Source organism: Marmota marmota, unplaced genomic scaffold (genome assembly GCF_001458135.2).
Source record: "Marmota marmota marmota unplaced genomic scaffold, marMar, whole genome shotgun sequence".
Taxonomy (NCBI): Eukaryota; Metazoa; Chordata; class Mammalia; order Rodentia; family Sciuridae; genus Marmota; species Marmota marmota.
In genome coordinates this window covers 19,420,696-19,442,217 of record NW_026000153.1, presented here as the reverse complement: position 1 = coordinate 19,442,217, position 21,522 = coordinate 19,420,696, and the positions used below count along the sequence as shown (strand labels likewise).

The window sequence follows — 21,522 nt, the reverse complement described above, 5'->3', positions numbered from 1 at the left end:
GTCATCTCTCATGAGGGAGGGTGTTATGTGCTTTATATCCTGACATTTTCCACTCGCTGCTTCTTGGTGTGAGGAGAGATATGCAGCATGTGGCACTGCAGAGGAAGACGGCAGAAGCCACAGAATGAAACATCCGCTTTCCGGTGATGCTGTCCCATTCCTGGGAGCCTCCAGGATGCACTCAGACTCCTTGGGATGTGATTCTGCAGCAGACGGGATGCAAGGAAGCCCACTCTGTCCTGGGCACCCAGGACAACACTGAGTTCTAAAGGCAAAGGGCATGTAGTGAGGGGCCAGGCTAGGCCACCATGTGGTGCCACAGTGAGCAGCAGCACCATTTGAGGCCAGGCAGGGGAGGCGTGCAGGGACTGGCCTCCCAGAGACGAGCAGATGAGTTAGGGCAGACCGACCCATTCCAGTGTAACCAGAAAGGTTGTGGATCATAGTTACAATGGTTGCTGATTAGGCATCAAAGATGTGACATTGTCAAAGCCACCATGGCTGAGAATGGCACCAACATGCTGCAGCCAAAGAAAGTGGGTGGCCCACATATGTGTGAAGAACAGGTGGCACTCTGTCGGTGGCTTAGCTGACAGCTCAGAGCTTCACAGGAAGACCTCTTTGCCTGGCCAGCTTCTCTTGAACAATGTCTCCCACGAAACCTCCGAGGCACTTACATAGCATATTTCTGTGTCCACTCTCTTGCTAGTCTGTTGTACCTGGAAGAAAAAAGCAGAGGGAGTGACACCCTCACTTGAAATGGTCATGTCCCTTCAACGTGGAGCAGAGAACATGACTGATGTGGGGAAATGCTGCTGCTTGTCAAACATCCAGGATTGATGGATGAATTAAAAAAATAAAAACTTTCCTTGGAGCAGGAACACTTCAGTCATGGCTGTAACCCCCTTACTTGGTGAGTCCTGTTGATCCTTCTTAACTATCTGCTGTGGAAAATGTAATACTGCAGCAAATCTCTACCCTTTCTCTCTCCTGTCCTTCAATATGGATGCAGAAGATACTCAAGGTTCAGCTTGGAATAGTTCCAGGCTGTCCAGAACACAAATTTTAGAATCTGTCACTTGTGTGTGAATCAGCACCACCCTCTACAGCTGGGCCACCTCTTTGTGCCCTCATCTCCTTGGATGTTCACCATAAAAAGACTATCTGTTTGAGGGGACGACTGGACAAGTCTGTATATAAAGTACATGGAGCAGGCCTGGCACCAGTGAGAGTTATCTAGGTATGTGCATTTATCTTCATTATTGTAATGAAATCTGATGCCATGAGACTGTAAATTAGAGATTTGTAGTTAGGGGACACACTGAAAAAAATGCCTTTTGTTATATCTAAAATAGCTTATAATAATTTGGTTTTTTCCCCCTGTGGTGCTAGGGAATGAGCCCAGGGCCCTGTGAATGCTAGGCAAGAACTCTGCTACTAAACTACATCAGTGGGCTCATAAGAAATGTTAAAGTAAGTAAAAACAACTTAAAATTTAATCAGCTAAAACTTATTTTGATTGCTACCAGGAGACTTCAATGAGTATAATAATGAGGTCTATACAGTTCTCAAGAAAAATGTTACAAAAACCAATTCATTCTAATCTCTTCAGACAGAAGATAAGTAATAAACTAAAAGACTCTCTGAAGATACTCTTTGTTTTTTGAGAAAGGATCTTGCCAAGTTACCTAGACTGGCCTGAAACTCTTGATCTTCCTGCCTCTGCCTCCAAAGAAGCTGGGATTACAGGTGTGCACCACTACACCTGGCTTTGCAAATATTCTTCACAAGAGCCAGTAATATTCTCTCCCAGGTGCCATTCACATGACACTTCTGCTGTCTGGGTCCCATCACACCTGGCCTCTTTCTTGATAACTGTCAACATACAGACTAACACAGGGTAGTGTCTTCTGGGCCTGCTCCACTAGCCAAATACTCCCATGCTTCAGCGCACAAGGTTGTACCTGGCCAAGGGAGTAAGAATTCTGGATCTGGTAATTGATGTTTAAACAGAATTGGCAGTAAGAGTCTGTTGGTGAAACAGCAACATACTACTGACTTCTGACCGCACCCAGCAAACTGACCATAGCTGTGTTTACCACCTTGACTGGCTTCAGCCTCACTCTGGGTATGTCCAAGCAGACAAACCCTTGTCTTATGCCATAAACCTTAGAATTTAATCCAGAATTTTCCTGTTGTCAGATTCTTCTGAGTCCATTCTTGGCTGACCACTGACTTTGCTGGCCTCAAGGCAGGGTGTGGCAAACAATATTTTAGGGTTCTGTAGGACAGCTGATGAACTATCCAGGAGGGTAAACTGCTTTTATCCCCTTCTCTCTCCTCAGAGGAGAGTCAAAGGACATGTTAGTGAGAGCCAAGAGGCCACACCCAGGGCACATCCACTGTGCGCACAGGCTCAGCTCAGGCAGGAAGATGTCTGTGGGAACACTGGCAGCCATGGCACAAAGGCAATCCAAAGAGGACGCATACTTCTCTCTGTCGGCCTTGTAGGTGTGGGCTATTTCTGGCACCAGAGGGTCATCAGGGTTGGGGTCGCAGAGCAGGGAGCAGATGGACAAGAGAACTGGGAAGAAAGAAAGGGTCAGTCAGCTGTGGCCATGAAGCTGTGGATGTAGTTAGCCCCCAAAACTTGTGCTTTCAGTTGACCAGGCAGTTCTTTTCCCCTCAACACCCTAATCTAATAATGATTCTGCTTAAGTCATGAAAGTATTTGCTTTGGCTACATTCTAACTGGGAGGCAGTTTGTATTGCAAACTTCTTGATGCAGTCTCAGCACACTGCTCCAGGACACTTCCTCCTCTATATGGTCTCGGGCCCTTACTGAAGCCCCTGTGGTCTTAGCCTCTGACATCTTTCAGGCCCACAGTTTTTAACCATACCATGTATTTTTGGTGTTTGGTTCCAGGAGCCCTGTTAAGAGAACTGGAGTTCAGAGCACTCAGGTAACTTTCTAAGGTCATAGACTTGGAATACCCAGTAAATGGGTAAAAATTCTTAACTAGGTCTATAATCACAAAGCCAAAGAACCCTTCCACTCTTGCACTCATCTCTGTAATGTACATTCAGTGTGCTCTGGAAAAAGGGAATCATCCACTAGGGTCTGGTGAAGAGCAGAAGGAACTGTGAGAGGATTATCATTCCTGCTTTGTTCTGGACTGCCAGGACACCCAACAAACTGCCTTCAGTGAGTTCATCAGAGTGCTAACCACAGGTCCCCAAGGGTAAGCTACAAATGGTAGAGCAGCTCAACCCCTCTGCTAGTCTCAGCTGAGATGTAGTCCTCCAGGCCACTCAAGTTCCAGTGCTTTTCTTCCTTCTTTCCTTCCTTCCCACTGAAGGGCCCCTTCCTTCCCACTGAAGGGCCCCTTCCTAACTCCATATCTAGGACTATGCTGGCCCTGGGTCTGCCAGCTCAGCTTCAGGTAGACCCTCAAGGTTGGCATTTTGCCATGGCTGCCCCTGCAATCCTTCCTGCATATACTTCTCCTAGGTTCAACTCAGAGGGAAGCTATCTTGGGAGGATGTTGGGATGTTTCCTGGATTTGTCAGCCCAACAGAATCTGTTCTGCCCTGGCAAAGATATGCACCATATGCAGGGGTGGTGCTTTGTCTCTCTGGATTCACCATGCCTACTGCTGTAGGCCCTCTCCATCCTTCTAAAGCCTACCCCTGCCAGCTGTCCCAGGCTCTCTGCAACCTTTCCTGGTTGGTTACCCAAAGCTTTGCTACCTGCACTGCCTCATGCGTACTCTCTGCTTATTTTGGGAAGCTGATTTTTTTTTTCACCATCCCACCCATCCCCTACCTGAGAGGCCACCATACTGACTATATTCAGGACTCACGTGAACACACAAACACACAGGTCATGCTCAGCACATCTTAGTTCAGAGGGAATATCTGCATTTCTTGTCTTTTTTTTTTTTTTTTTGTACTCACAATTTCACCATTGAGCTGCATTTCCAGTCCTTTTTATTTTTTATTTTGAGACAGTGTTTTGCTAAGCTGCTTAGGGCTTCACTAAATTGCTGAGCCTGGCCTTGAACTTGTGGTTCTTTTGTCTCAGCCTCCTGAGTTGCTGGGATTACAGGCTGGCATTACCAAACTAGGAGGAATATCTGCATTTCTACTTGTCTGGTTTTTCGAATCTCACCCAAAGACATGTGTTCAGTATTGCTTATTTTAGAAAGGGAGGATTTTCCATCAATTGTGAGGCTCCTGAGAATAGGTCATGTATCTCTTCTTTCAAGGCTGACTCACATTCTCAGCTGTTCCTTTTTGGATGAATGGATAAATGATGGAACAGAAAACGTAGTACAATATTTGTCTTTCTGATTTTTAGATGAAGAGTGTAAGTAAAATTGATATTTTCTTCTTGCACCTATATGATGTCTTAAGCACCTCATAGTGACTGACTACTGAGAACTGATAAGATACAGGACACTGAGCTTGGTTAATGTTACTTCTCTGCAGTGCAAGGACATCATGTGTGCACAAGGCTAGATGGGGCTTTGAGACCTGGGTAAGCTGCCCATTCTCCCTGAGCCTCCATGCCCACCAGTCAGTGAGTGGGTAAAAACACATGAGACAGGGCACATGAAACACACATCAGAGTTTCTACCTTTGGACACAGTTAGTGCTGGAGACCACTGTGACCGCAGGATGTCCAGGCAGATGCTGCCATTGCTGTTGATATTGGGGTGATAGATTTTTGTTGTGAAAGCGACCTGTAGAAATGAGAGATCCCAAGTCAGACAAGCCAAAGGGGACATATGGAAAACAAACTGAGTAAAGCTGAAGTAGCCACTGCTGGGCTATACTAGGGTATGCTCTGTACTGGCCTCACACAGTCCTAGGTGAACTGGAAGCCCATCCCAATCCCTAATAGGACACAGGAAAGGTAACCCAAGAAGTCCCCTGACTTATTTTCTGTTGGATTCTCATTCTGAACACAGGAAGACTGATATTATCTTCCCAAAAGTACTGTACTCTGAAGAGCAACAAGGAAGGTGGTGGAAAGAACTCAGAAAGCCAAAGGTCTGTGCAAAAAATAATGACTCAAACTGTGGATATAATGAGGAAACAGTTACATCAGGAAACAGCCAAAATTTATTCCTCATCCTTTACTTAATTACTTACTTGGGTCTAACTAGCTTGGACAAAACTTGGATTTCACCCATCATTGATTTTGGCTACACATAAAACATAGATGCTTTGTTAACATAAGATGTATCACCACCAGCAGATAAGCCCAGGTCACAGACCTTTTCCTCCCCTACCCCCACCCCCAGTGCTGGAGATTGAATCTAGGGCCTCATGCATGAAAGACAAGTATTTTACCACTGAGCCATACTCCAAACCCTCTTCTCTCCTTTTAGTTTTTCCATTCTCAGAATTTAGCCTTCAAAATACACTTGCACATTTCAAATATGCAAGGATACCCACTGTAGCAAAACACATAAAACAATGCAAATGTCTCTCAAGAGATTATTGATGAAATTAGTGTTACATATATACAACTGTTTAAAAAGTGCACAGGAAATACTCGTATGCTCAAATGGAAAAATTTCCAATATGCACTCTTGATGGAAAAATCAAATGCAGCTTTGTGACATCTTGGAGATGCCATGGGAGAAAAAAGGAAACACACACAGGTGGTTGTACAGGTGTAGATGATGCTTGGAAGAGAAAAAAGAAAGATCCAGACCACTGGGACAAAGAAGACTGTGTTCACTGCACATACTCCTACCATTTGATCTCTTCTAGAAAAAAACATAGCCACACATTACTTCTTGAAATGAATTTCCTGGGGACCAGAATCCTCTCTTTAAATAGGGAGTGATGCTGTTCCCAGGGTTGATAAGTCCCCCTTATGTGAAAGGTGTTCCAAGTCACATGCAGTTTTCACTGTCCTTGGAGTAGGATGAGAATAAGGCTTGCCCCCTCAGTCCCACCCACACCTCACAGACCAGCAATGTCAGCAATTGCTGGGCAATGCAGCAGCAATGATTCCTTCCCATGCTCTGATGCTCTATTACTATTTCTTTGCTTGGACAGTGGGTGAGAAGCATCCTTTATATTGTCATCCATGATTTTTTGCATGTGTGATATACTTCAAAATATTTTTTTTGTTGTTTTGCTTTGGCTTTTTGGTGCTGGGGATCAAACCCAGAGACTCTTACATGCTAAGTAAACATAAGAACTTACTTGAAAAGATGAGGTGAAGGGGGCTGTGTGTATGTGAGCTTAACCAACTTTTACCATATGATTTTTTTTTTTTTTCCCAGTAATGTCAAACTTCAAAAGGGTCTTGGAGAGTATCTGCTTCAATATCTCCTATAAAGATCATGCAATTCTGCCAGATTCCTCCTACAGTCAGAAAATTCTTATGAAAACAGACTATTTATTTGCTTCCTAAGTGAAGTACTGGGGATTGAACCCATAGCACTGTACCAATGAGTGACATCCCCAGCTCTTTTTATTTTATCTTGAGACAGGATCGTGCTAAGTTGTTCAGGCTGGCTTTGAATTTGTGATTCTCCTGCCTCAGCCTCCTTAGAAGCTGGGATTACAGGTGTGCCACCGAGCCTGGATTCCTGTGAAAAATTTTAAGAAGACAGAAGCACTTTCTTTTTTTGTAGAGTATCACTCTCATATTTCAGTTTACATCTTTCCCTGTTAAAATAATCCCAACTCATAGAATTTACTTCTGTCTTTTAATAATAGCCAATGTTTTCACTGTCTCCTTGGGCAGTTAGTGATTCTAAAAAAAGGTCCAACTGATATATAGGACTACATCCTTATCTGTTTAAGGAAGATTCTTAGCTGCTTACATTCTAATGATTAGAAATTGTTACTTTAAAGATAATGCACAGTCTTTCCATAGGGAAAGGGGACTGGAGGGTGGGTTAGAGAAACATGAAGCAAGCTAATGCTTTTTCAACCACCCCACTACCATTACCACCACCAATAGTACCCAATCCTGAGGGGCTATTTTAGCTCTATCACTACACACCCTCTCCCCTGCCAAAAGCTGGAAAAGTCTCCAGAGTACTGAACACATTTAACCTTGATTTAAAATATCCAGGCACCAAGTGGCTGCTGTTGGCAACACCTGCACAGAGCTGCAACAGGTGAGCCCAAAAGGAGCCTCTTACAATGAATCAGCTAAGCAAAGCGCAAAACAGTGGCTACAAACTTAAACTACCAGGGCCAACTCAGGTGGTAAGGCACAGAGACATCACGCTCCTGGACTTTGACACCCTGACAAGACTACCAAGTAAGTCTGATAAAAATGCTACCCTTGATCGAATCCTGAGGACATATCACACAAATCCAAAATGACTGACTTCTGACATCATAATTGATTAATTCTCCTCAAAACCATCAAGATTTTATTTATGTATGTGTGTGTGTGTGTGTGTGTATTTTTGTGTATGTGTGTGTGTTGCTGGGGACTTGAACCCAGGGCCTAGTGCATGCAATGCAAGCACTCTACTAACTGAGCTATATCTCCAGCCTCCCAAACCATCAAGATTATGAAAAACTAAAGCACCATTACAAACTGCGATGATAGAAGAAACTAAACAGTAAGTGCTGGGAACCTGAAGCTCAAGGGGAACACTGGTAGAAACTGGTAAAGTTTGATCAAGTTGTCAGTTTAGTTCATAGTACTGTGACCAGCACTGATTTCCTGGTTCTGATTGGAGCAGTACAGTAACATAAGATGTTGGTATCAGGGAAAGCTAGATAAAAAATACATGGAGGCGGCTTCCATGTGTTCTTTTAAAAAAAAATTTATTTATTTGTTTTTATGTGGTACTGAGGATTGAACCCAGGGCCTTACCTATGCTAGGCAAGCACTCTAACACTGAGATACAATCACAGCCCTCCATGTATAGCTTTACCTGATACCAAACTATAGAGCACTAAAGAAAGAAACTGAAGAAGACCTTAGAAGGTAGAAAGATCTCCCATGCTCCTGGATAAACAGAATTAATATTGTCAAAATGGCCAAATTACCAAAACTGTTATACAGATTTAATGAATTCCTATTAAAATCCCAATGACATTCTTCACAGAACTAGAAAAAGCAATCATGAAATTCATTTGGAAAACTAAGAGATCCAAAATAGCCGAAGCAATCCTTAACAAGAAAAGTGAAGCAGGAGGTACCACAATACCATAACTTAAACTATACCACAGAGCAATAGTAACAAAAACAGCATGGTATTGGCACCAAAACAGACACCACGTAGACCAATGGTACAGAATACAAGACACAGAGACAAACCCACATAAATACTGTTATTTCATACTAGACAAAGGTGCCAAAACATTTATTGGAGAAAAGTTAGCCTCTTCAACAAATGCTGCTGGAAAAACTGGAAATCCATATGTAATGAAATGAAATTAAACCCCTATCTCACACTCTACACAAAATTCAACTCAATGTAGATCAAAGACTTATTCACTAGAACAGACACCCTGCACCTAATAGAAGAAAAAGTAGGCCCAAATCTTCATCATGTCGGCTTAGGAACTGACTTCCTTAATAAGTGTCCTAAAGCATAATAAGTAAAATTATGAATGGGATGGACTCAAACTGAAAAGCTTTTTCTCAGCAAAGGAAATAATCAATAACGTGAAGAGAGAGTCTACAGAATGGGAGAAAATCTTTACCACATACACCTCAGGTAGAGCGCTAATCTCCAGGATATATAAAGAACTCAAAAACCTTAATACCAAAAAAACAAATAAGCCAATCAATAAATGAGCTAAGGAACTGAACAGACACTTCATAGAAGAAGAAATACAATCAATCAACAAACACATGGAAAAAAGTTCATCAACTCCAGCAATTAGAGAAATGCAATCAAAACTAAGATTTCATCTCACTCAAGTCAGAACAGCAATTATCAATAGTACAAGCAACAGTAAATGTTGGTGAGGACGTGGGGAAAAGGTACACTCATACATTGCTGGTGGGCCTGCAAATTGGTGCAACCATTATGGAAAGCAGTATGGAGAAAACTTGGAATGGGGGCTAGGGATATAGCTTAGTTGGTAGAGTGCTTGCCTTGCATGCACAAGGCTCTGGGTTCAATCCCCAGCACCCCACCCCCCCAAAAAAAAGCAAAAAAAAAAAAAATCTTGGAATGGAACCACCATTTGACCCAGCTATCCCACGCCTTGGTTTATACCCAAAGGACTTAAAATCAGCATACTACAGTGATGCAGCCACATCAATGTTTACAGCAGCTCAATACACAATAGCCCAATTATGGAACCATCCTAGATGCCTTTCAACAGATGAATGGATAAAGAAAATGTGGTATATCTATACAATGAAATATTATTCAACCTTAAGAAGAATGAAATTATGGCATTTGCAGGTAAATGGATGGAGCTGAAGAATATCATGCTAAGTGAAATAAGCCAATCCCAAAAAACCAAAAGCCAAATATTTTCTCTGATATGCAGATGCTAATTCATAATAATGGGGATGCCTAGGGAATAATAGAGGTAATATGCATTAGGCAGAGGGGAATGAAGGGAGGGGATAGGAAGGATAGTAGAATGAATTGGACATTTTTACCCTATGTACATGTATGACTACACTAATGGTGTGATTCTGCATCATGTACAACCAGAAAAACGAGAAATTATACTCCATTTATGTATGATGTGTCAAAATGCATTCTACTGTCATATATAACTAATTAGAACAACAACAACAACAAAAAGAATACATGGAAACTCTTTATATTACTTTTGTAGCTATTTTGTTGTAAGTGTGCTATATGTTGTGAATGTGCTGGGGCTAGGCCCAGGGCCTTGAATATGAAAAGCAGGTGTTCTACCACTGAGCTATACTCCCAGTCTTTGCAACTTTTCTAACTCTAAAATTAACTAAAAAAACTTTTTTTAAAAAGACTGAATATCTGGGTCTGAGTTTCACCTTGTATTATCCATGTCATCTTAAGGAGATATACATCCCCCTTTAGACTTAGCTTCCTCATTCACAAAACAGAATTGGCATTTTATTTTTAAAATGAGAATAAAAATATACATTGGTGTATATGGAAAAAATCTTGGAGAAATGTACACCAGGCTGTTAACTGTGATCTTCTGTGGGACTACAGCAAGCTGGCTTCCATCTGCACACTAGTTATTTCTCTAATTTAAAAATAACAAACTTTTTCCAGTTTTGCAATCAGAAAAAGAAAGCAGTTAAAAGTGATGTGAATTATGTACCCACTATGTATGACCACAGCTGATAGGCAGCTCAACCACTGCTTGCTTGTGTTTCTTCTCAGTACTGACTAGCTCACGTAATAAATATCTCTATTCCTCCCTAGGACTGTGAACCTCAGAACAGCAGGCTTTGCTTTGTATATAGAGTCCAGGTTAGTGAGGACAACACTGGTAGTAGGATGTATGTCCAGGAGCAAGACAACCTGCAAATAGAAGATCCCAGAAATCTACTTGACAGGCAGAGGCAGGGTAGTCAGGGAGACCCCAGGTCTCTCCCTCCTATCAGTGGCATTGTTCTCTGAGGCTCTAATGAAGGAGTGGTTTGTGTGTGAAAAGCAAAGGAAAGTAAGCTACCATTCTAAATTAATAAAGGAAATTGATTTGCCAGGGTCCTAGACCAGATGACTCCACCTTGGCATTTTCTGTTAGAGAAGGGGAATAGTCCTGGACACTGTAGGGTGCTGAGCAACATCTTCAGTCTTCACTCATTAGATACCAATAGCAACCCCCTCAAGTTTTGACAACCCAAAATATGCCAAGATCTTGTCCATATGTTCCTGGAGCAAGTGCAAAATCACCCTGGCCAAGAATTCCTATCCTAGACCATAAGTAAACAACTTCAAAGAAGGAAACGGTAGCCTGCAGACCTAACCAGGATTAGCCATAGCAATGAGGAGTATTATAGAGATTCAGATTGACTTGCAGCAGCCATTCTGAGTTGTTACTGCCATGACTGCCCTTGAGTAAACCTGGTCTATTTTCTCCACATAGTATAAGATAAAAAACTATTAGAGTGGCATGTGGATCTTTACAATTGAACTCTGGTGCCATCAGCTCTGGGAATATGCCTGATGTCTGTGATGTTAGGTTGAGATAAACCAGGTACATTCCAGCTTGGATGAAAATCAAATTTGTCCTGATCACATTGTAAGTTCCCTCCCTCTGACCCAAGTCATGAGGATCCACTGTTTTGATGTCACCTTCAACCATGTTTCTGTCTATAAGCCCCCAATGAAGATGTACTCTGTAATTCTGGATCTGTTTGCCTCTTCTGCAGACTCTTGGTACCCTCTGCTTATGTAGTCAGTCCTTTTACACCGATTTTCTTCAAACAAGAGCATCCTTAAAACTGAGACTTCAGCAAGAAGCCTGTTCATCACACTCTCCCTTGCTCACAACAGGGATTAATTCTCAAAGTCCAGAGTTTAAAGTCCTAGAAGGCTAAAACCATGGAATTGGAATGACAGGCCCTGGAGAGAAGGTTCATACACAGCTCTCTTTACCTGTAACCTGAAGAGGCCCCTTCATCACAAGCTGTCCTTTGTCCAAACATCAGAAGAGTTGGGGGGTGCCTCACCTTTGGGGGCTTGAAAGGGTAATCCGTAGGAAAGTGGATGGTCAGGAAGAAAACACCTCCTTGGTAAGGACTGTCATTCTGGAAGACACAGGAAGAATTCAGTGCTGGTGCTAAGTATAAAGTATAAGAAGCAAAACTGAAGCTGTGCACTCAGCAGCACTACCTACCGGGCCCATGATGGTGGCCTGCCAGTGGAACACTACAAGACAAAAGAGAGATGGGAACATATGAGACCCCCCCCAAATAACATGTCTATTTTACTGAAAAGATGCTGCTTAGTTTAGAGTGTGCTATTTACACAAGACTGCCTGACTTCTGACACCAAATGTATTCTAGAGTTCAATAATTTGCTAGGATTCCCAGAGCTCACTGAAGGCTATTGTACTCAAGGTGACAGTTTATTACAGGGAAGTGGCACAGATTAATAAAAGGAGGGGTCTAAATGCAGAGCTTCTATTATTCTCTCCTCATGAGGACAGGACTCTCTTGACATCAACATGTGATAAAACACAGATATTGCCGATCAGAGATGTTCGCCTAAGCCTCAATACTCAAGAAATTTTTGTTGGGGCTCTGTCATAAACATATGATTAATGACTTGAATGCCTACAGGTCTGATTTCAATCTCCAGTCTCTCCAAGCATGATTCAAAGCCTCCATCTTAAGTCACATAGTTGGTCTTTGGCATGGCTAGTCCTCACTCTAAATCACATTGTTGGTGTGGGTCAAAGGCTCTAGACAAAAACTCTGTTTGGGTGAGACATCTTTGAGATCACCTGCCAGAGGCTGAGGATGAAGTTCAGATCTTTTGGGGGCAAGATTAATTTTTATATCTATTTATTTATTGAAATACTGGGAATGAAACTTAGGACCTCCTGTATGTTGAGACAAGTGCTCTATCACTGAGTTATAGCTCCAGTCCAAGATTAATTTCTTTACTACAAAGGTGCCAGTAACTATAATTCAGACCTCTCTTGGCACAGAACTAGGCCTTACCCAGGCTTTGGGCTCTTTTCATATTGCTCTTGATAAGTGCCTTCTATTCCCTGGTTCTTCCCTTGATTCATTCTGAAGCCTTCTCCAAATAGTCTCTCTAAAGAACCAATTGCCAACAGCTGTGGGGGCTCACGGCTGCCACATCTACACATGTCTTCTTGTGCATATCACCAGACAGTGCTCTGGGGACTCAGTGACAAGATAAGATGAGGCTCTCCTGGTTTTTCCTCCTAGGTTCCCAGACTTCAGCAGCCAAAGCTGCTACACATCACACCTCTTGCCCTCTAAAGGGTCCCTGGTTACTTTTATTGCTCTGTCCATCCCCAAAGCAGCTCTAGTGCACTCAGCAAGGAATCTTTAAGTAGACCACATACTCACCTTCCAGGCTCCCAAGTCATATGTGTGACCCAGGGCAAAAACTCCAAAGCCTTTGTGGAAAATGGCTACACAACCATAGGTTTGGGCTTATGAGAGCACCTGAGAGGCCTATTATTCTCAAGGGAATTCATCTCATTTGGACTCATGATGGGTGTAAAATGGCTCAAGGTTTCAGGCCTGGTCCTGTCTTGGGTTTCCTGTTACCTGTTCAAATATTCCACAGGCTTACCCATGACAGCAGGATGGGGAAGACACCAAGGCAAGGGTTCTTGTGCAAGAACTAAAGAGAAGTTTCCCAAACCCACTAGGTGAGACCAAAGATAGTCAAGGCAGCCAGTGAGTCTGTTTCAATATTTCAACAAAATACTGATGAAGAAGATACCTTTATCTGTAATAAGACTGCCTCAGCTAATGAAAATATCACTTGTTTTACTTCTGTTCTTATTCCAACTTATGCTAATGGAAGGTCTGTTGTTTCATTTTTTCCTCCAATGAAAAAGCAATTCACAAAATGAAAGAAAAACAGGATTGTTTTCTTAAAAACTGCTCATCTGATAAATTTGGGGGGTTAGCTGAAGCCCTAAAAAATACTTACAATCATCACAGGTTCTGTGGATCAGTGGGCAGGAGGATCTCCCTGAAATTGGTCAGTTCCTACAACACTACTGGGGATTGAACCCAAGGCCTTGTGAATGCTAGGCAAGTGCTCTATCACTGAGTTAAATCTCCAGCCTCAACTCATGTTAATTGTTAGATGGCAGTTTGCCTAATAAAAATGTAGTATAGAATTCCTTATTAAATAAGTGTTTTTAAAATTTTTTTTTTGTAGTTGTAGATGGATAGAATGTCTTTGTTTATTTTTATGTGGTGCTGAGGCTGCAACCCAGTGCCTCATGGATGCTAGGCAAGCGCTCTGCCACTGAGCTATAGTCCCAGTCCTAAATAAGTGTTTTGATAATATATTTCAGAATAGGAGCCCATGACAAATGAGTAGCTAATAAAAGTGGTCCTTTCTTGGTTACAGGATAGGATCTTCTGGTTTTGTTCATTTTAACCCCTAATAGCCGCTGGGGTGCTGAGCAGGGCTTGAGGACACAGTCAGAAGAGACCCAAAAGGGGACCCAAAAGAGAGAGGATGAGAGAGGAAATAGAGAAGAGATACTGTATGGGAGCTATCTGTTAATGGGGCAGGCATAAAATAAGCTTGAAAGGAAAGCCAGCTTCCAAGGTTGTCTGAGCCTCATCCTCCAAGGTATTGGTTAGGGCAAGTGGACTTGGTATTAGTCTTTTTAACAGTGACAGCTGACTCCTGATATAGGGCTGCAGTGCAAGGTGAGCAAGAATGTAAGCTAAGTATCAAGAAGCTGCCTCTAGTTAATTAGAACCAGCCCAACCTTGCTATGACCTTAGTTTAACTTGATATTAAGTAACAGGTCAGAGGGGAAATATGCTATGGAGATCTAAGATGCTTATGAAGACAATACAAGCAAAACAGTGACTAAAGGGGAGCAAGCAAGAAGCAGGTGTCAGGAGGCTTTGGAGCTTGTTGCCATATTCATACTCTGCCCATGCAAATGAATCATTTCTGCTCTGCTGAAAAAATTATTTAAACTCCCACAGAAAGCCTTCAGAGCCTGCACTTTCACTAGCTTCATCTGCCTAACCTTGGCTCCTTTGAGCTCCAGCTCTTCCCAGGACATGAAGGCACACATGGGATACCACCCAACTTTTTCCCACTAGTTTCACGAAATTTTTCTTCATTAGATACTGGTAAACTATATGTAACAAAATATGAGATTTATATTCAACTTTTAAATGTGCAATCCAGTGGTATTAGGTATTATATGCATCTACAATGTTGTATAACCATTGCCACTATCCATTTCCCTCTCCCTCCCTTCCTCCCTTCCTTTCTCCCCCCCCCCCCACCACCCCGCCCCACCTCTGTGGTGCTGGGGACTGAAACTGAGAATTTTCTAAAGCTTTTCTATCATCCAAAACAGAAACAGTATGCCTATGAAACAATCTATGTCCCTTTACCATCTAGTAATCCCTCATGAACTTTTATTTTTTGCTACTAGAGATTGAACCCAGGGCGCTTAACCACTGAGCCACATCCCCAGCCTTTTTTGTATTTTATTTAGAGACAGGGTCTTACTGAGTTGCTTAAGGCCTTGCTATGGCTTTGAATTGGCAATCCTCCTGCCTCAGCCTTCCAAGACACTGGGATTACAGTAGATGCCACCATGCCCGGCAGCTACTTTCTATCTCTAAGAATTTGCCTAGTTTAGACATTGGTATAAGTAGAACTATGCAAGATTTGTCTCTCCCCTTCCCCTCAAGGTTTATTTCACTTAGCATGCTTTCAGGTTCATCCATATTGTAGTGCACGTCAGGATCACATTTTGTTTATCCATTCATCTGCTGATGGACACTTGTGTTGTCATCACCTTTCAACTATTGAATAATGATGCTGTGAATGCAAGCATATTTCAGTCTATAGGACCCTATGATTTTATTATAGCTGTTGCCTACCAGTGGAAGAGAGAAGAAAAGAAGATAAGGGAATTCTTGGAAACTCTAGTGCTGGGCGGCTTCAGCCTCTAGCCAGCTGGCTGCAAAGAGTGGCACAGGGCTGGCCAGCGTTGCTTTTTTCTCTTAACCCCTGTCCCAATCAACTGCTTATAGCTGCTTCTTCAGTCTTCCCCTCGTGAAGCACAGAAGTGTGAGAAAAGAATAGATACCTGTGCTCCAGGTACCAGAGGCATGTAGCTGCCACCCTGCCCCCTAATCAGCCCTCCTGTTTGGCTCCCAGGTATACTTATCTATAACTAGTTGTATAACAACTTTTACATCAGTGCCTCAAGTCTGACTTGGTCAGAGGCCCTTTACAGAAGCCTATATGCCCTGGGACAAACTGATTTTCTCATGACTCAGTGGAGGGAGGGGTGCTTTCTGGCAGCAGAGTGTAACCTGACCTGCCACACTGAGGTGAAATTAAGACCTTCAATGAAAAAGCAATTGACAAAATGAAAGAAAAATAAGATTGGTTTTCTTAAAAGGTGCTCAGCTGATAAATTTGGAGAGTTAGCTTAAGCCCTGAAAAATACTTACAATCATCACCCACAGGTCCTGCGGAACACTGGGCAGGAGGATCCCTCTGCAAGTCGGTCAGTTCCTACAACAGGAGACAGTGGATTAGGCTGAGGAATGCCTGGGGTCATCTTTACCCACAGATCCCCCTGGACACAATTCTTCTCTAGGTGGGAAGCCTTAGGAGGTGAATGAAGACAAGGTCAATCCAGGGCCTACTCTCAGCTGTGAAGATACCAGAGAAGTTAAGTATTATCATTTCTATTTTGTAAATTAGGAAAATGAAATGTAAAGCAGTGAGGTAAATAAGCCAGGGTTACAGAGCTAGATGAGGGGAGGGCAAGGAATCAGTTACCGATAGATCTGCCTTACTCCAAGCCTACCTTCCCACCTGCTCAGATGGAGGACACCACCTCACAAGAACTTAGAATAAAAAGTGCCCCAAGAAGCTCTTGGTGGTGTGGTGCCTGCCTGTAATCCCAGCTATTGGGCAGGCTAAGGCAGGAGGAATGCAAGTTAGAGGCTAGCCTTGGCAACTTAGTGAGATCTATCTTAAAAAAACAAAAAACAAAACAAAAAAAAAAATTGGGGGCAGGACTGTGGATGTATCTCAGTGACAGAGCACCACTGGGTTCATCCCCAATAATGGGGGTGGGGGGAAGAGCCCCAAGAGAACCTCTGGGAGAAGGGTAGGGGTCAGATGCTATCTGTGGGCTAACGAATTAAGTGGAATGAATTAAGTGGCACAGAAAAAGTGCTCATCATGCACAAGGTTCTGGTACTTCAATCTCTCTACTGTACCTCCCTTATCACCATTTCAAAGCCCACTACTGGGTGTTTAGCAAGTCCTAGGGCTTCATTATGGAGACCAAGGATATGGTTAACCCACATTTAACACTGCTACCTTATGCTCCAATGGAGACCAGTAATTACACCATGACTAGATTCCCTTTATGAGATATCAACTTTGACACAATCCCTAAAGATGCCCCTGGCCCAGTATGAGCCTCAAGGCCCAAGATTTTGGGAAATGACTCTCAAACTTTAGTTTGTATGTATGAGAATGTTTCTTAACATCCCGTATCTTCCCCAAGTTCCAGATCCCAACAGACTTCTTGGGGTTTCCAGAGGTTGTAAAAGTAACTGTCCATCACATGTTAGGCAATCCCAGGGTCCAGTACCTGCACAAAGTTCACACTTGGATGGTTACATTCTTCCTTACCTGAAATAAGCCATATACCATCTCACCTACAAAGACCTTCCTGCAACCACTATGTCTTTGGCATGGTGGTCATTCTAGAAACCCCTTACTGTCTAACCATGCTTTACTTACTCCACTTACCCCTAAATTTATTTATTTAAAAAAAATTTTTTTTAGTTATAGATGGACACAATATCTTTACTTTATTTATTTATTTTTTTGTGGTGTTAAAGATGGAACCCAGTGCCTCACTGTGTGAGATAAGCGCTCTACCACTAAGCTACAATCCCAGCCCCTCCCCTAAATATAATTAGTCATGATGGCAGTATTCCCACAGAAGCCTGAAAATTCTACAAATCAGGAATGTTTTCTCTCCTAGAGTTGATTTCTAAACATCTGCCAGGGCCAGGCAAGGTGGCACATGCCTGTAATCAACAACTCAGAAGGCTGAGGCAAAAGGATCACAAGTTCGAGGACAGCTTGGCCAATTTAGTGAGATCCTGTCTCAAAAAAAGGAGGTGGGGAATAGGGATACAGTTCATTAGTAGAGTGCCCCTAGGTACAATCCCCAATACTGGGGAAAAAGAATCTTCAGTACACTACTAGTTAGTTCTCAATAATTACCTAATATATATGAACCCATTTCCTCACACACAAAATGGATTATACTTGGAAAGTGTTCAGTCAGCAGCATTACTAGTTGAGAGCAGAAGAGAACTTGGGGAACATGCATATGAGGACATACCAAAAAATGCAAGTGCTACAGAAATCTCTGCAGAACAGTCCTTTCTGCTTACATCTCTGAGCTGTGCCCCTCAGCACCTCATCTGTGACTCTGCAGGATATGTATTTACATCCATTGTGGTGCTGCATGAATAAATGAGCTCTTCGATGAGACTGTTAGAGCAAGTCCTGGACAGACCACATGAATGGTAAGGGGCAGGAAAAGCCAGCAGTACAAGCTGATTCTCCTACAGTTCACAAGGTTTTCCCAGAACTCCATCCTTTTGTCTCCACAGATTACCCAGAATCTATGTCCCTCCTTTATGGGCATGATAAGTAGTTATTAGGACTTAAATAACTTTTGAAAGGCCAGAAGTGACCCCTACTGATAGATACCAACTAGCACCAAGGGGTTCTGAACAGTAACTGGCATTTTCAGGAATAATAGTGTGACCTATTCTATCACTCACATAATTATTCCTGTGCTCACTGAAAGGAGCTAGAAGATTCAAATTCAGCTCTAGCATAGGGAAAATCACTTTTGGGTCCTAATATAATTATCTGTTAAACTGTAATTACGCTTGTTTGCCAACTTGTCAGTGCTATTGTGTGGCTACAGATTTTTTTAATGCATATAATGGTAAACAAGAGCACCCAGTAAGATCAAGGACAGTGCACAGACGATTCGACCATTAGCATTATAAAGGGGAAGAAGATAGAATACTTGCATAGCATGCAAAAAGGCCCTGGGTTTGATCCCTAGCACCCCCACACACCAGGGGCCGATGCGTAGAATATATATGCGTGTGTTTATGTATATGTATATATATACTCAGGTCCATCTGACACCCAAGTCTACTTTCTTTTTACCCCTTTCAGGTAATAATTAAATAAATTACTTACTGGCTACACATAACCCTCCCTCCTCAAGTTCTGTCAAACCCACCACTGCTGAGCTGTACAAGTACTGTTCTTGCCTGGTATCCATTCCATGATCATTAACTTGGACAAAGCAATTGCTGGACTTTCATAATAGTCTCAAGTCTCCCTATGCCCTATTCCAAGTCATATGATGCCAGAAAGCTCTTTTTATAATAGATCTGAGCATATCATTCATCTGCTTCAAAGCCCTAGGATGAAAGATGACCCTTTTTAGAGACCAATTGGTTAAAATTATCTCTTTTGGAAAACTACTTATAAAAGAGAGTTAAAGGGTGGGACAAGATGGCACATGCCTATAACCCCAGTGACTTGAGAGGCTGAAACAGGAGGATCACAAATTCGGGGCCAGTCTCAGCAACTTAGTGAGATCCTTAGCAACTTGTCTCAAAATGAGAAAGACTGGTGATGTAGCTCAAGTGGTAAAAGCACCCCTAGGTTCAAACAGAAGTACCCCCCCAAAAAAGTGAGTTTTGGGACTAGGGGCACAGCTGAGTGGTATAGCATCTGCTTAGTGTACACAATATCCTGGGTTCAATCCCCAGCACTGCCCAAGGAGTGGGGAGACTGGTGTCTCTTGTATTCTTAAAGATCGTGCAATTCTACCTCCAACAATCAAATCTAATAATATAAATTTTTAAAAAGACTGATTTGGGCAAGTGTCTGTAGTCCCAGATACTTGGGAGACTGAGGTAGAAAGATGGCTTGAGCCTAGGAAAAAACAAATGGAAAAATAAAAAACCCATCTCAAAAAAAAGAAAAAAAATTAGAAAAGAAAGAAATAAGCTAAGCCTCAATGCAAAATGGTATTCATTACATCCTTATTTATGTAAAGAACATCATTATTTATGTTAAGAACGATGTAGAATAATATAAAGGAGAGTTAATTCATTCAGTGCTTGGTATATGTCAACCACATACTAAACATACCATCTTATTTAATTCTCAAGACAACTCTGTAAATAGGTAAGATAGGAAGGCTAGGAATGATTAAGTGCTTTTGTGAAGTTCCACTAGAAGTGACCTTGCATTCTTTAACTCAGGTCCATCTGACACCCAAATCTATTTTTTTTAAACACCCACTCCAGGTAATAATTAAATAAATTACTTACTGGCCATGCACTGGTGGGATGATAAAATGCTAAAAATTATGGTTACAGCCGGGCACGGTGGTGCATGCCTGTAATTCCAGGAACTTGGGAGGCTGAGGCAAGAGGATGGCAAGTTTGAGGCCAGCCTCAGCAAATTCGTGAGACCCTGTCTCAAAATAAAAAATAAAAGGGAATGGGGATATAGCTCAGCAGTAAAGTACCCCTGGGTATAATCCCCAGGACCCCCTCCAAAAATCGTTATAAATAGCCAGGCGGTGGAGCTCACCCATAATCCCAAAGCCAGCCTCAGCAACAGCGAGGCGCTAAGAAACTCAGTAAGACCCTGTCTCTAAATAAAATATAAAATAGAGCTGGGGATGTGGCTCAGTGGTTGAGTGCCCCTGAGTTCAATCCCTGGTACCCGTCCTCCCCCCAAAAAACAGTTATATTCAAATGTAGGACAAAATGCAGTGTGTGTGTGTGTGTGTGTGTGTATAAGAAAAAGACTGCAGTAGCTATGCTAAAATGTTTAAATGGTAAGAGAGTAGTATTGGAAATACTTTTTATTCTACTGCTGTGCATTTTCCAAGTTCGTATAATGTACTGAACTCCTACCAAGACACCGTGTTACCTACAAGATAAAAGCCTGGTATTCTTTCTAGAAGCCCTGGGCCCCCACCCCCATTCCGAGCATCACGGTCTCCAGGAAGGCCTTTCTCCCTTTTCTCCACTTCTGAGTTCCTATTCAACCCCAACACTTAGCGTCAACCTGGAAACCCCAGTCTAAGTTTTCCTCCGGCCTCTAGCTGCTGGGCAAGGCGCACACGTGACCCGGACTCATGACCCCGCCCACGTGAGCCAACCCCGCCCCGCGCACACGTCGACCCCTTTTAAGGCTGCGCCGGCGGCGGTTCTCCCTCCCACCGAGACAGGTGTCAGTGCCTTTAGCTGCGCCAGTCATCGGTCGCTTCGCGGCAGTTGCATCCGGCCCTCATTTAGACGCTTTAGACGCGCATGTCGAAAGGTGGGGAGGCCCCTTACCTTCTGGATCCGCTTCAGCGCCATCCTCTCCGCTGCTTGGGACCGGGCGGCCCGGCGGGGCTGCCCTGTCTCTTATACNAGCTGAGGCAGTAGGCTAGAAGTTACAGGTCAGCCTGGGCAACTTGGTAAGACCCTATCTAAAAATAAAAGTTAAAAAAGTTCTGGGGAACCAGGAGCATTGGCATCTACCTGTAATCCCAGCTACTCTAGAGGCAGAAGCAGAAGGATCACAAATTGGAGGCCAGTCTCAGCAACTCAGCAAGGCCCTAAACAACTTGTCTTGGAAAATAGTAAGGATTCAATGTGTAGTACCTTCCAAAACTAGGTCAATCATCACTCTCTGAGTGAGCCAGGTTAAGAAATTTCTCTTGGTTTCACATCTTTGCAGTACAAATTTCCAGCCAGGTGCAGTTGCCTGTGCCTCTAAA

General features: G+C 42.8%; 2 protein-coding genes across 6 annotated transcripts in view; one reads left to right on the top strand and one right to left on the bottom strand.

The window, feature by feature from the left end:
* Positions 1-16: 16 nt before the first annotated feature.
* On the bottom strand, positions 17-21,160 carry Ube2d4 (ubiquitin conjugating enzyme E2 D4 (putative)). 5 transcript variants are annotated; one of them, XR_007341736.1, is made up of 7 exons: positions 21,095-21,153; positions 16,121-16,184; positions 11,800-11,831; positions 11,559-11,710; positions 4,640-4,745; positions 2,491-2,584; positions 17-719 (listed from the first exon to the last, which is right to left on the bottom strand). XR_007341736.1 is itself a non-coding variant. In XM_015490259.2 (7 exons), exons 1-7 carry the CDS (start codon positions 21,116-21,118, stop codon positions 674-676), a joined length of 444 nt encoding a protein of 147 aa, XP_015345745.1. In that variant the 5' UTR covers positions 21,119-21,158; the 3' UTR covers positions 17-673. The 5 variants fall into 5 exon arrangements, 4 of the variants coding, with proteins under 4 accessions (XP_015345745.1, XP_048642467.1, XP_048642469.1 ...); XM_015490259.2 differs by having other exon boundaries at positions 11,633-11,710; positions 21,095-21,158; XM_048786510.1 differs by lacking the exon at positions 21,095-21,153 and adding an exon at positions 20,075-20,219 and having other exon boundaries at positions 11,633-11,710.
* The window catches only part of LOC107146207 (upregulator of cell proliferation), a 48,178-nt gene continuing 47,643 nt past the window's right edge, over positions 20,988-21,522 (top strand). The window contains exon 1 of the mRNA XM_048786504.1: positions 20,988-21,077. The gene's annotated coding sequence lies outside the window, so the exon portion shown is untranslated. The remainder of the gene's footprint in view (positions 21,078-21,522) is intronic.

What these genes read in the sequence shown, in the direction of transcription:
- Ube2d4 (XM_015490259.2), bottom strand. Translation starts at nt 21,118, where the DNA reads ATGGCGCTGAAGCGGATCCAGAAG. An exon ending in ACCCTTTCAAGCCCCCAAAG is followed by an intron (nt 4,746 to 11,632) that starts GTGAGGCACCCC and finishes TCATTTCTACAG; the next exon opens with GTCGCTTTCACAACAAAAAT. An exon ending in TACAAGGCCGACAGAGAGAA is followed by an intron (nt 720 to 2,490) that starts GTATGCGTCCTC and finishes TTTTTCTTCCAG; the next exon opens with GTACAACAGACTAGCAAGAG.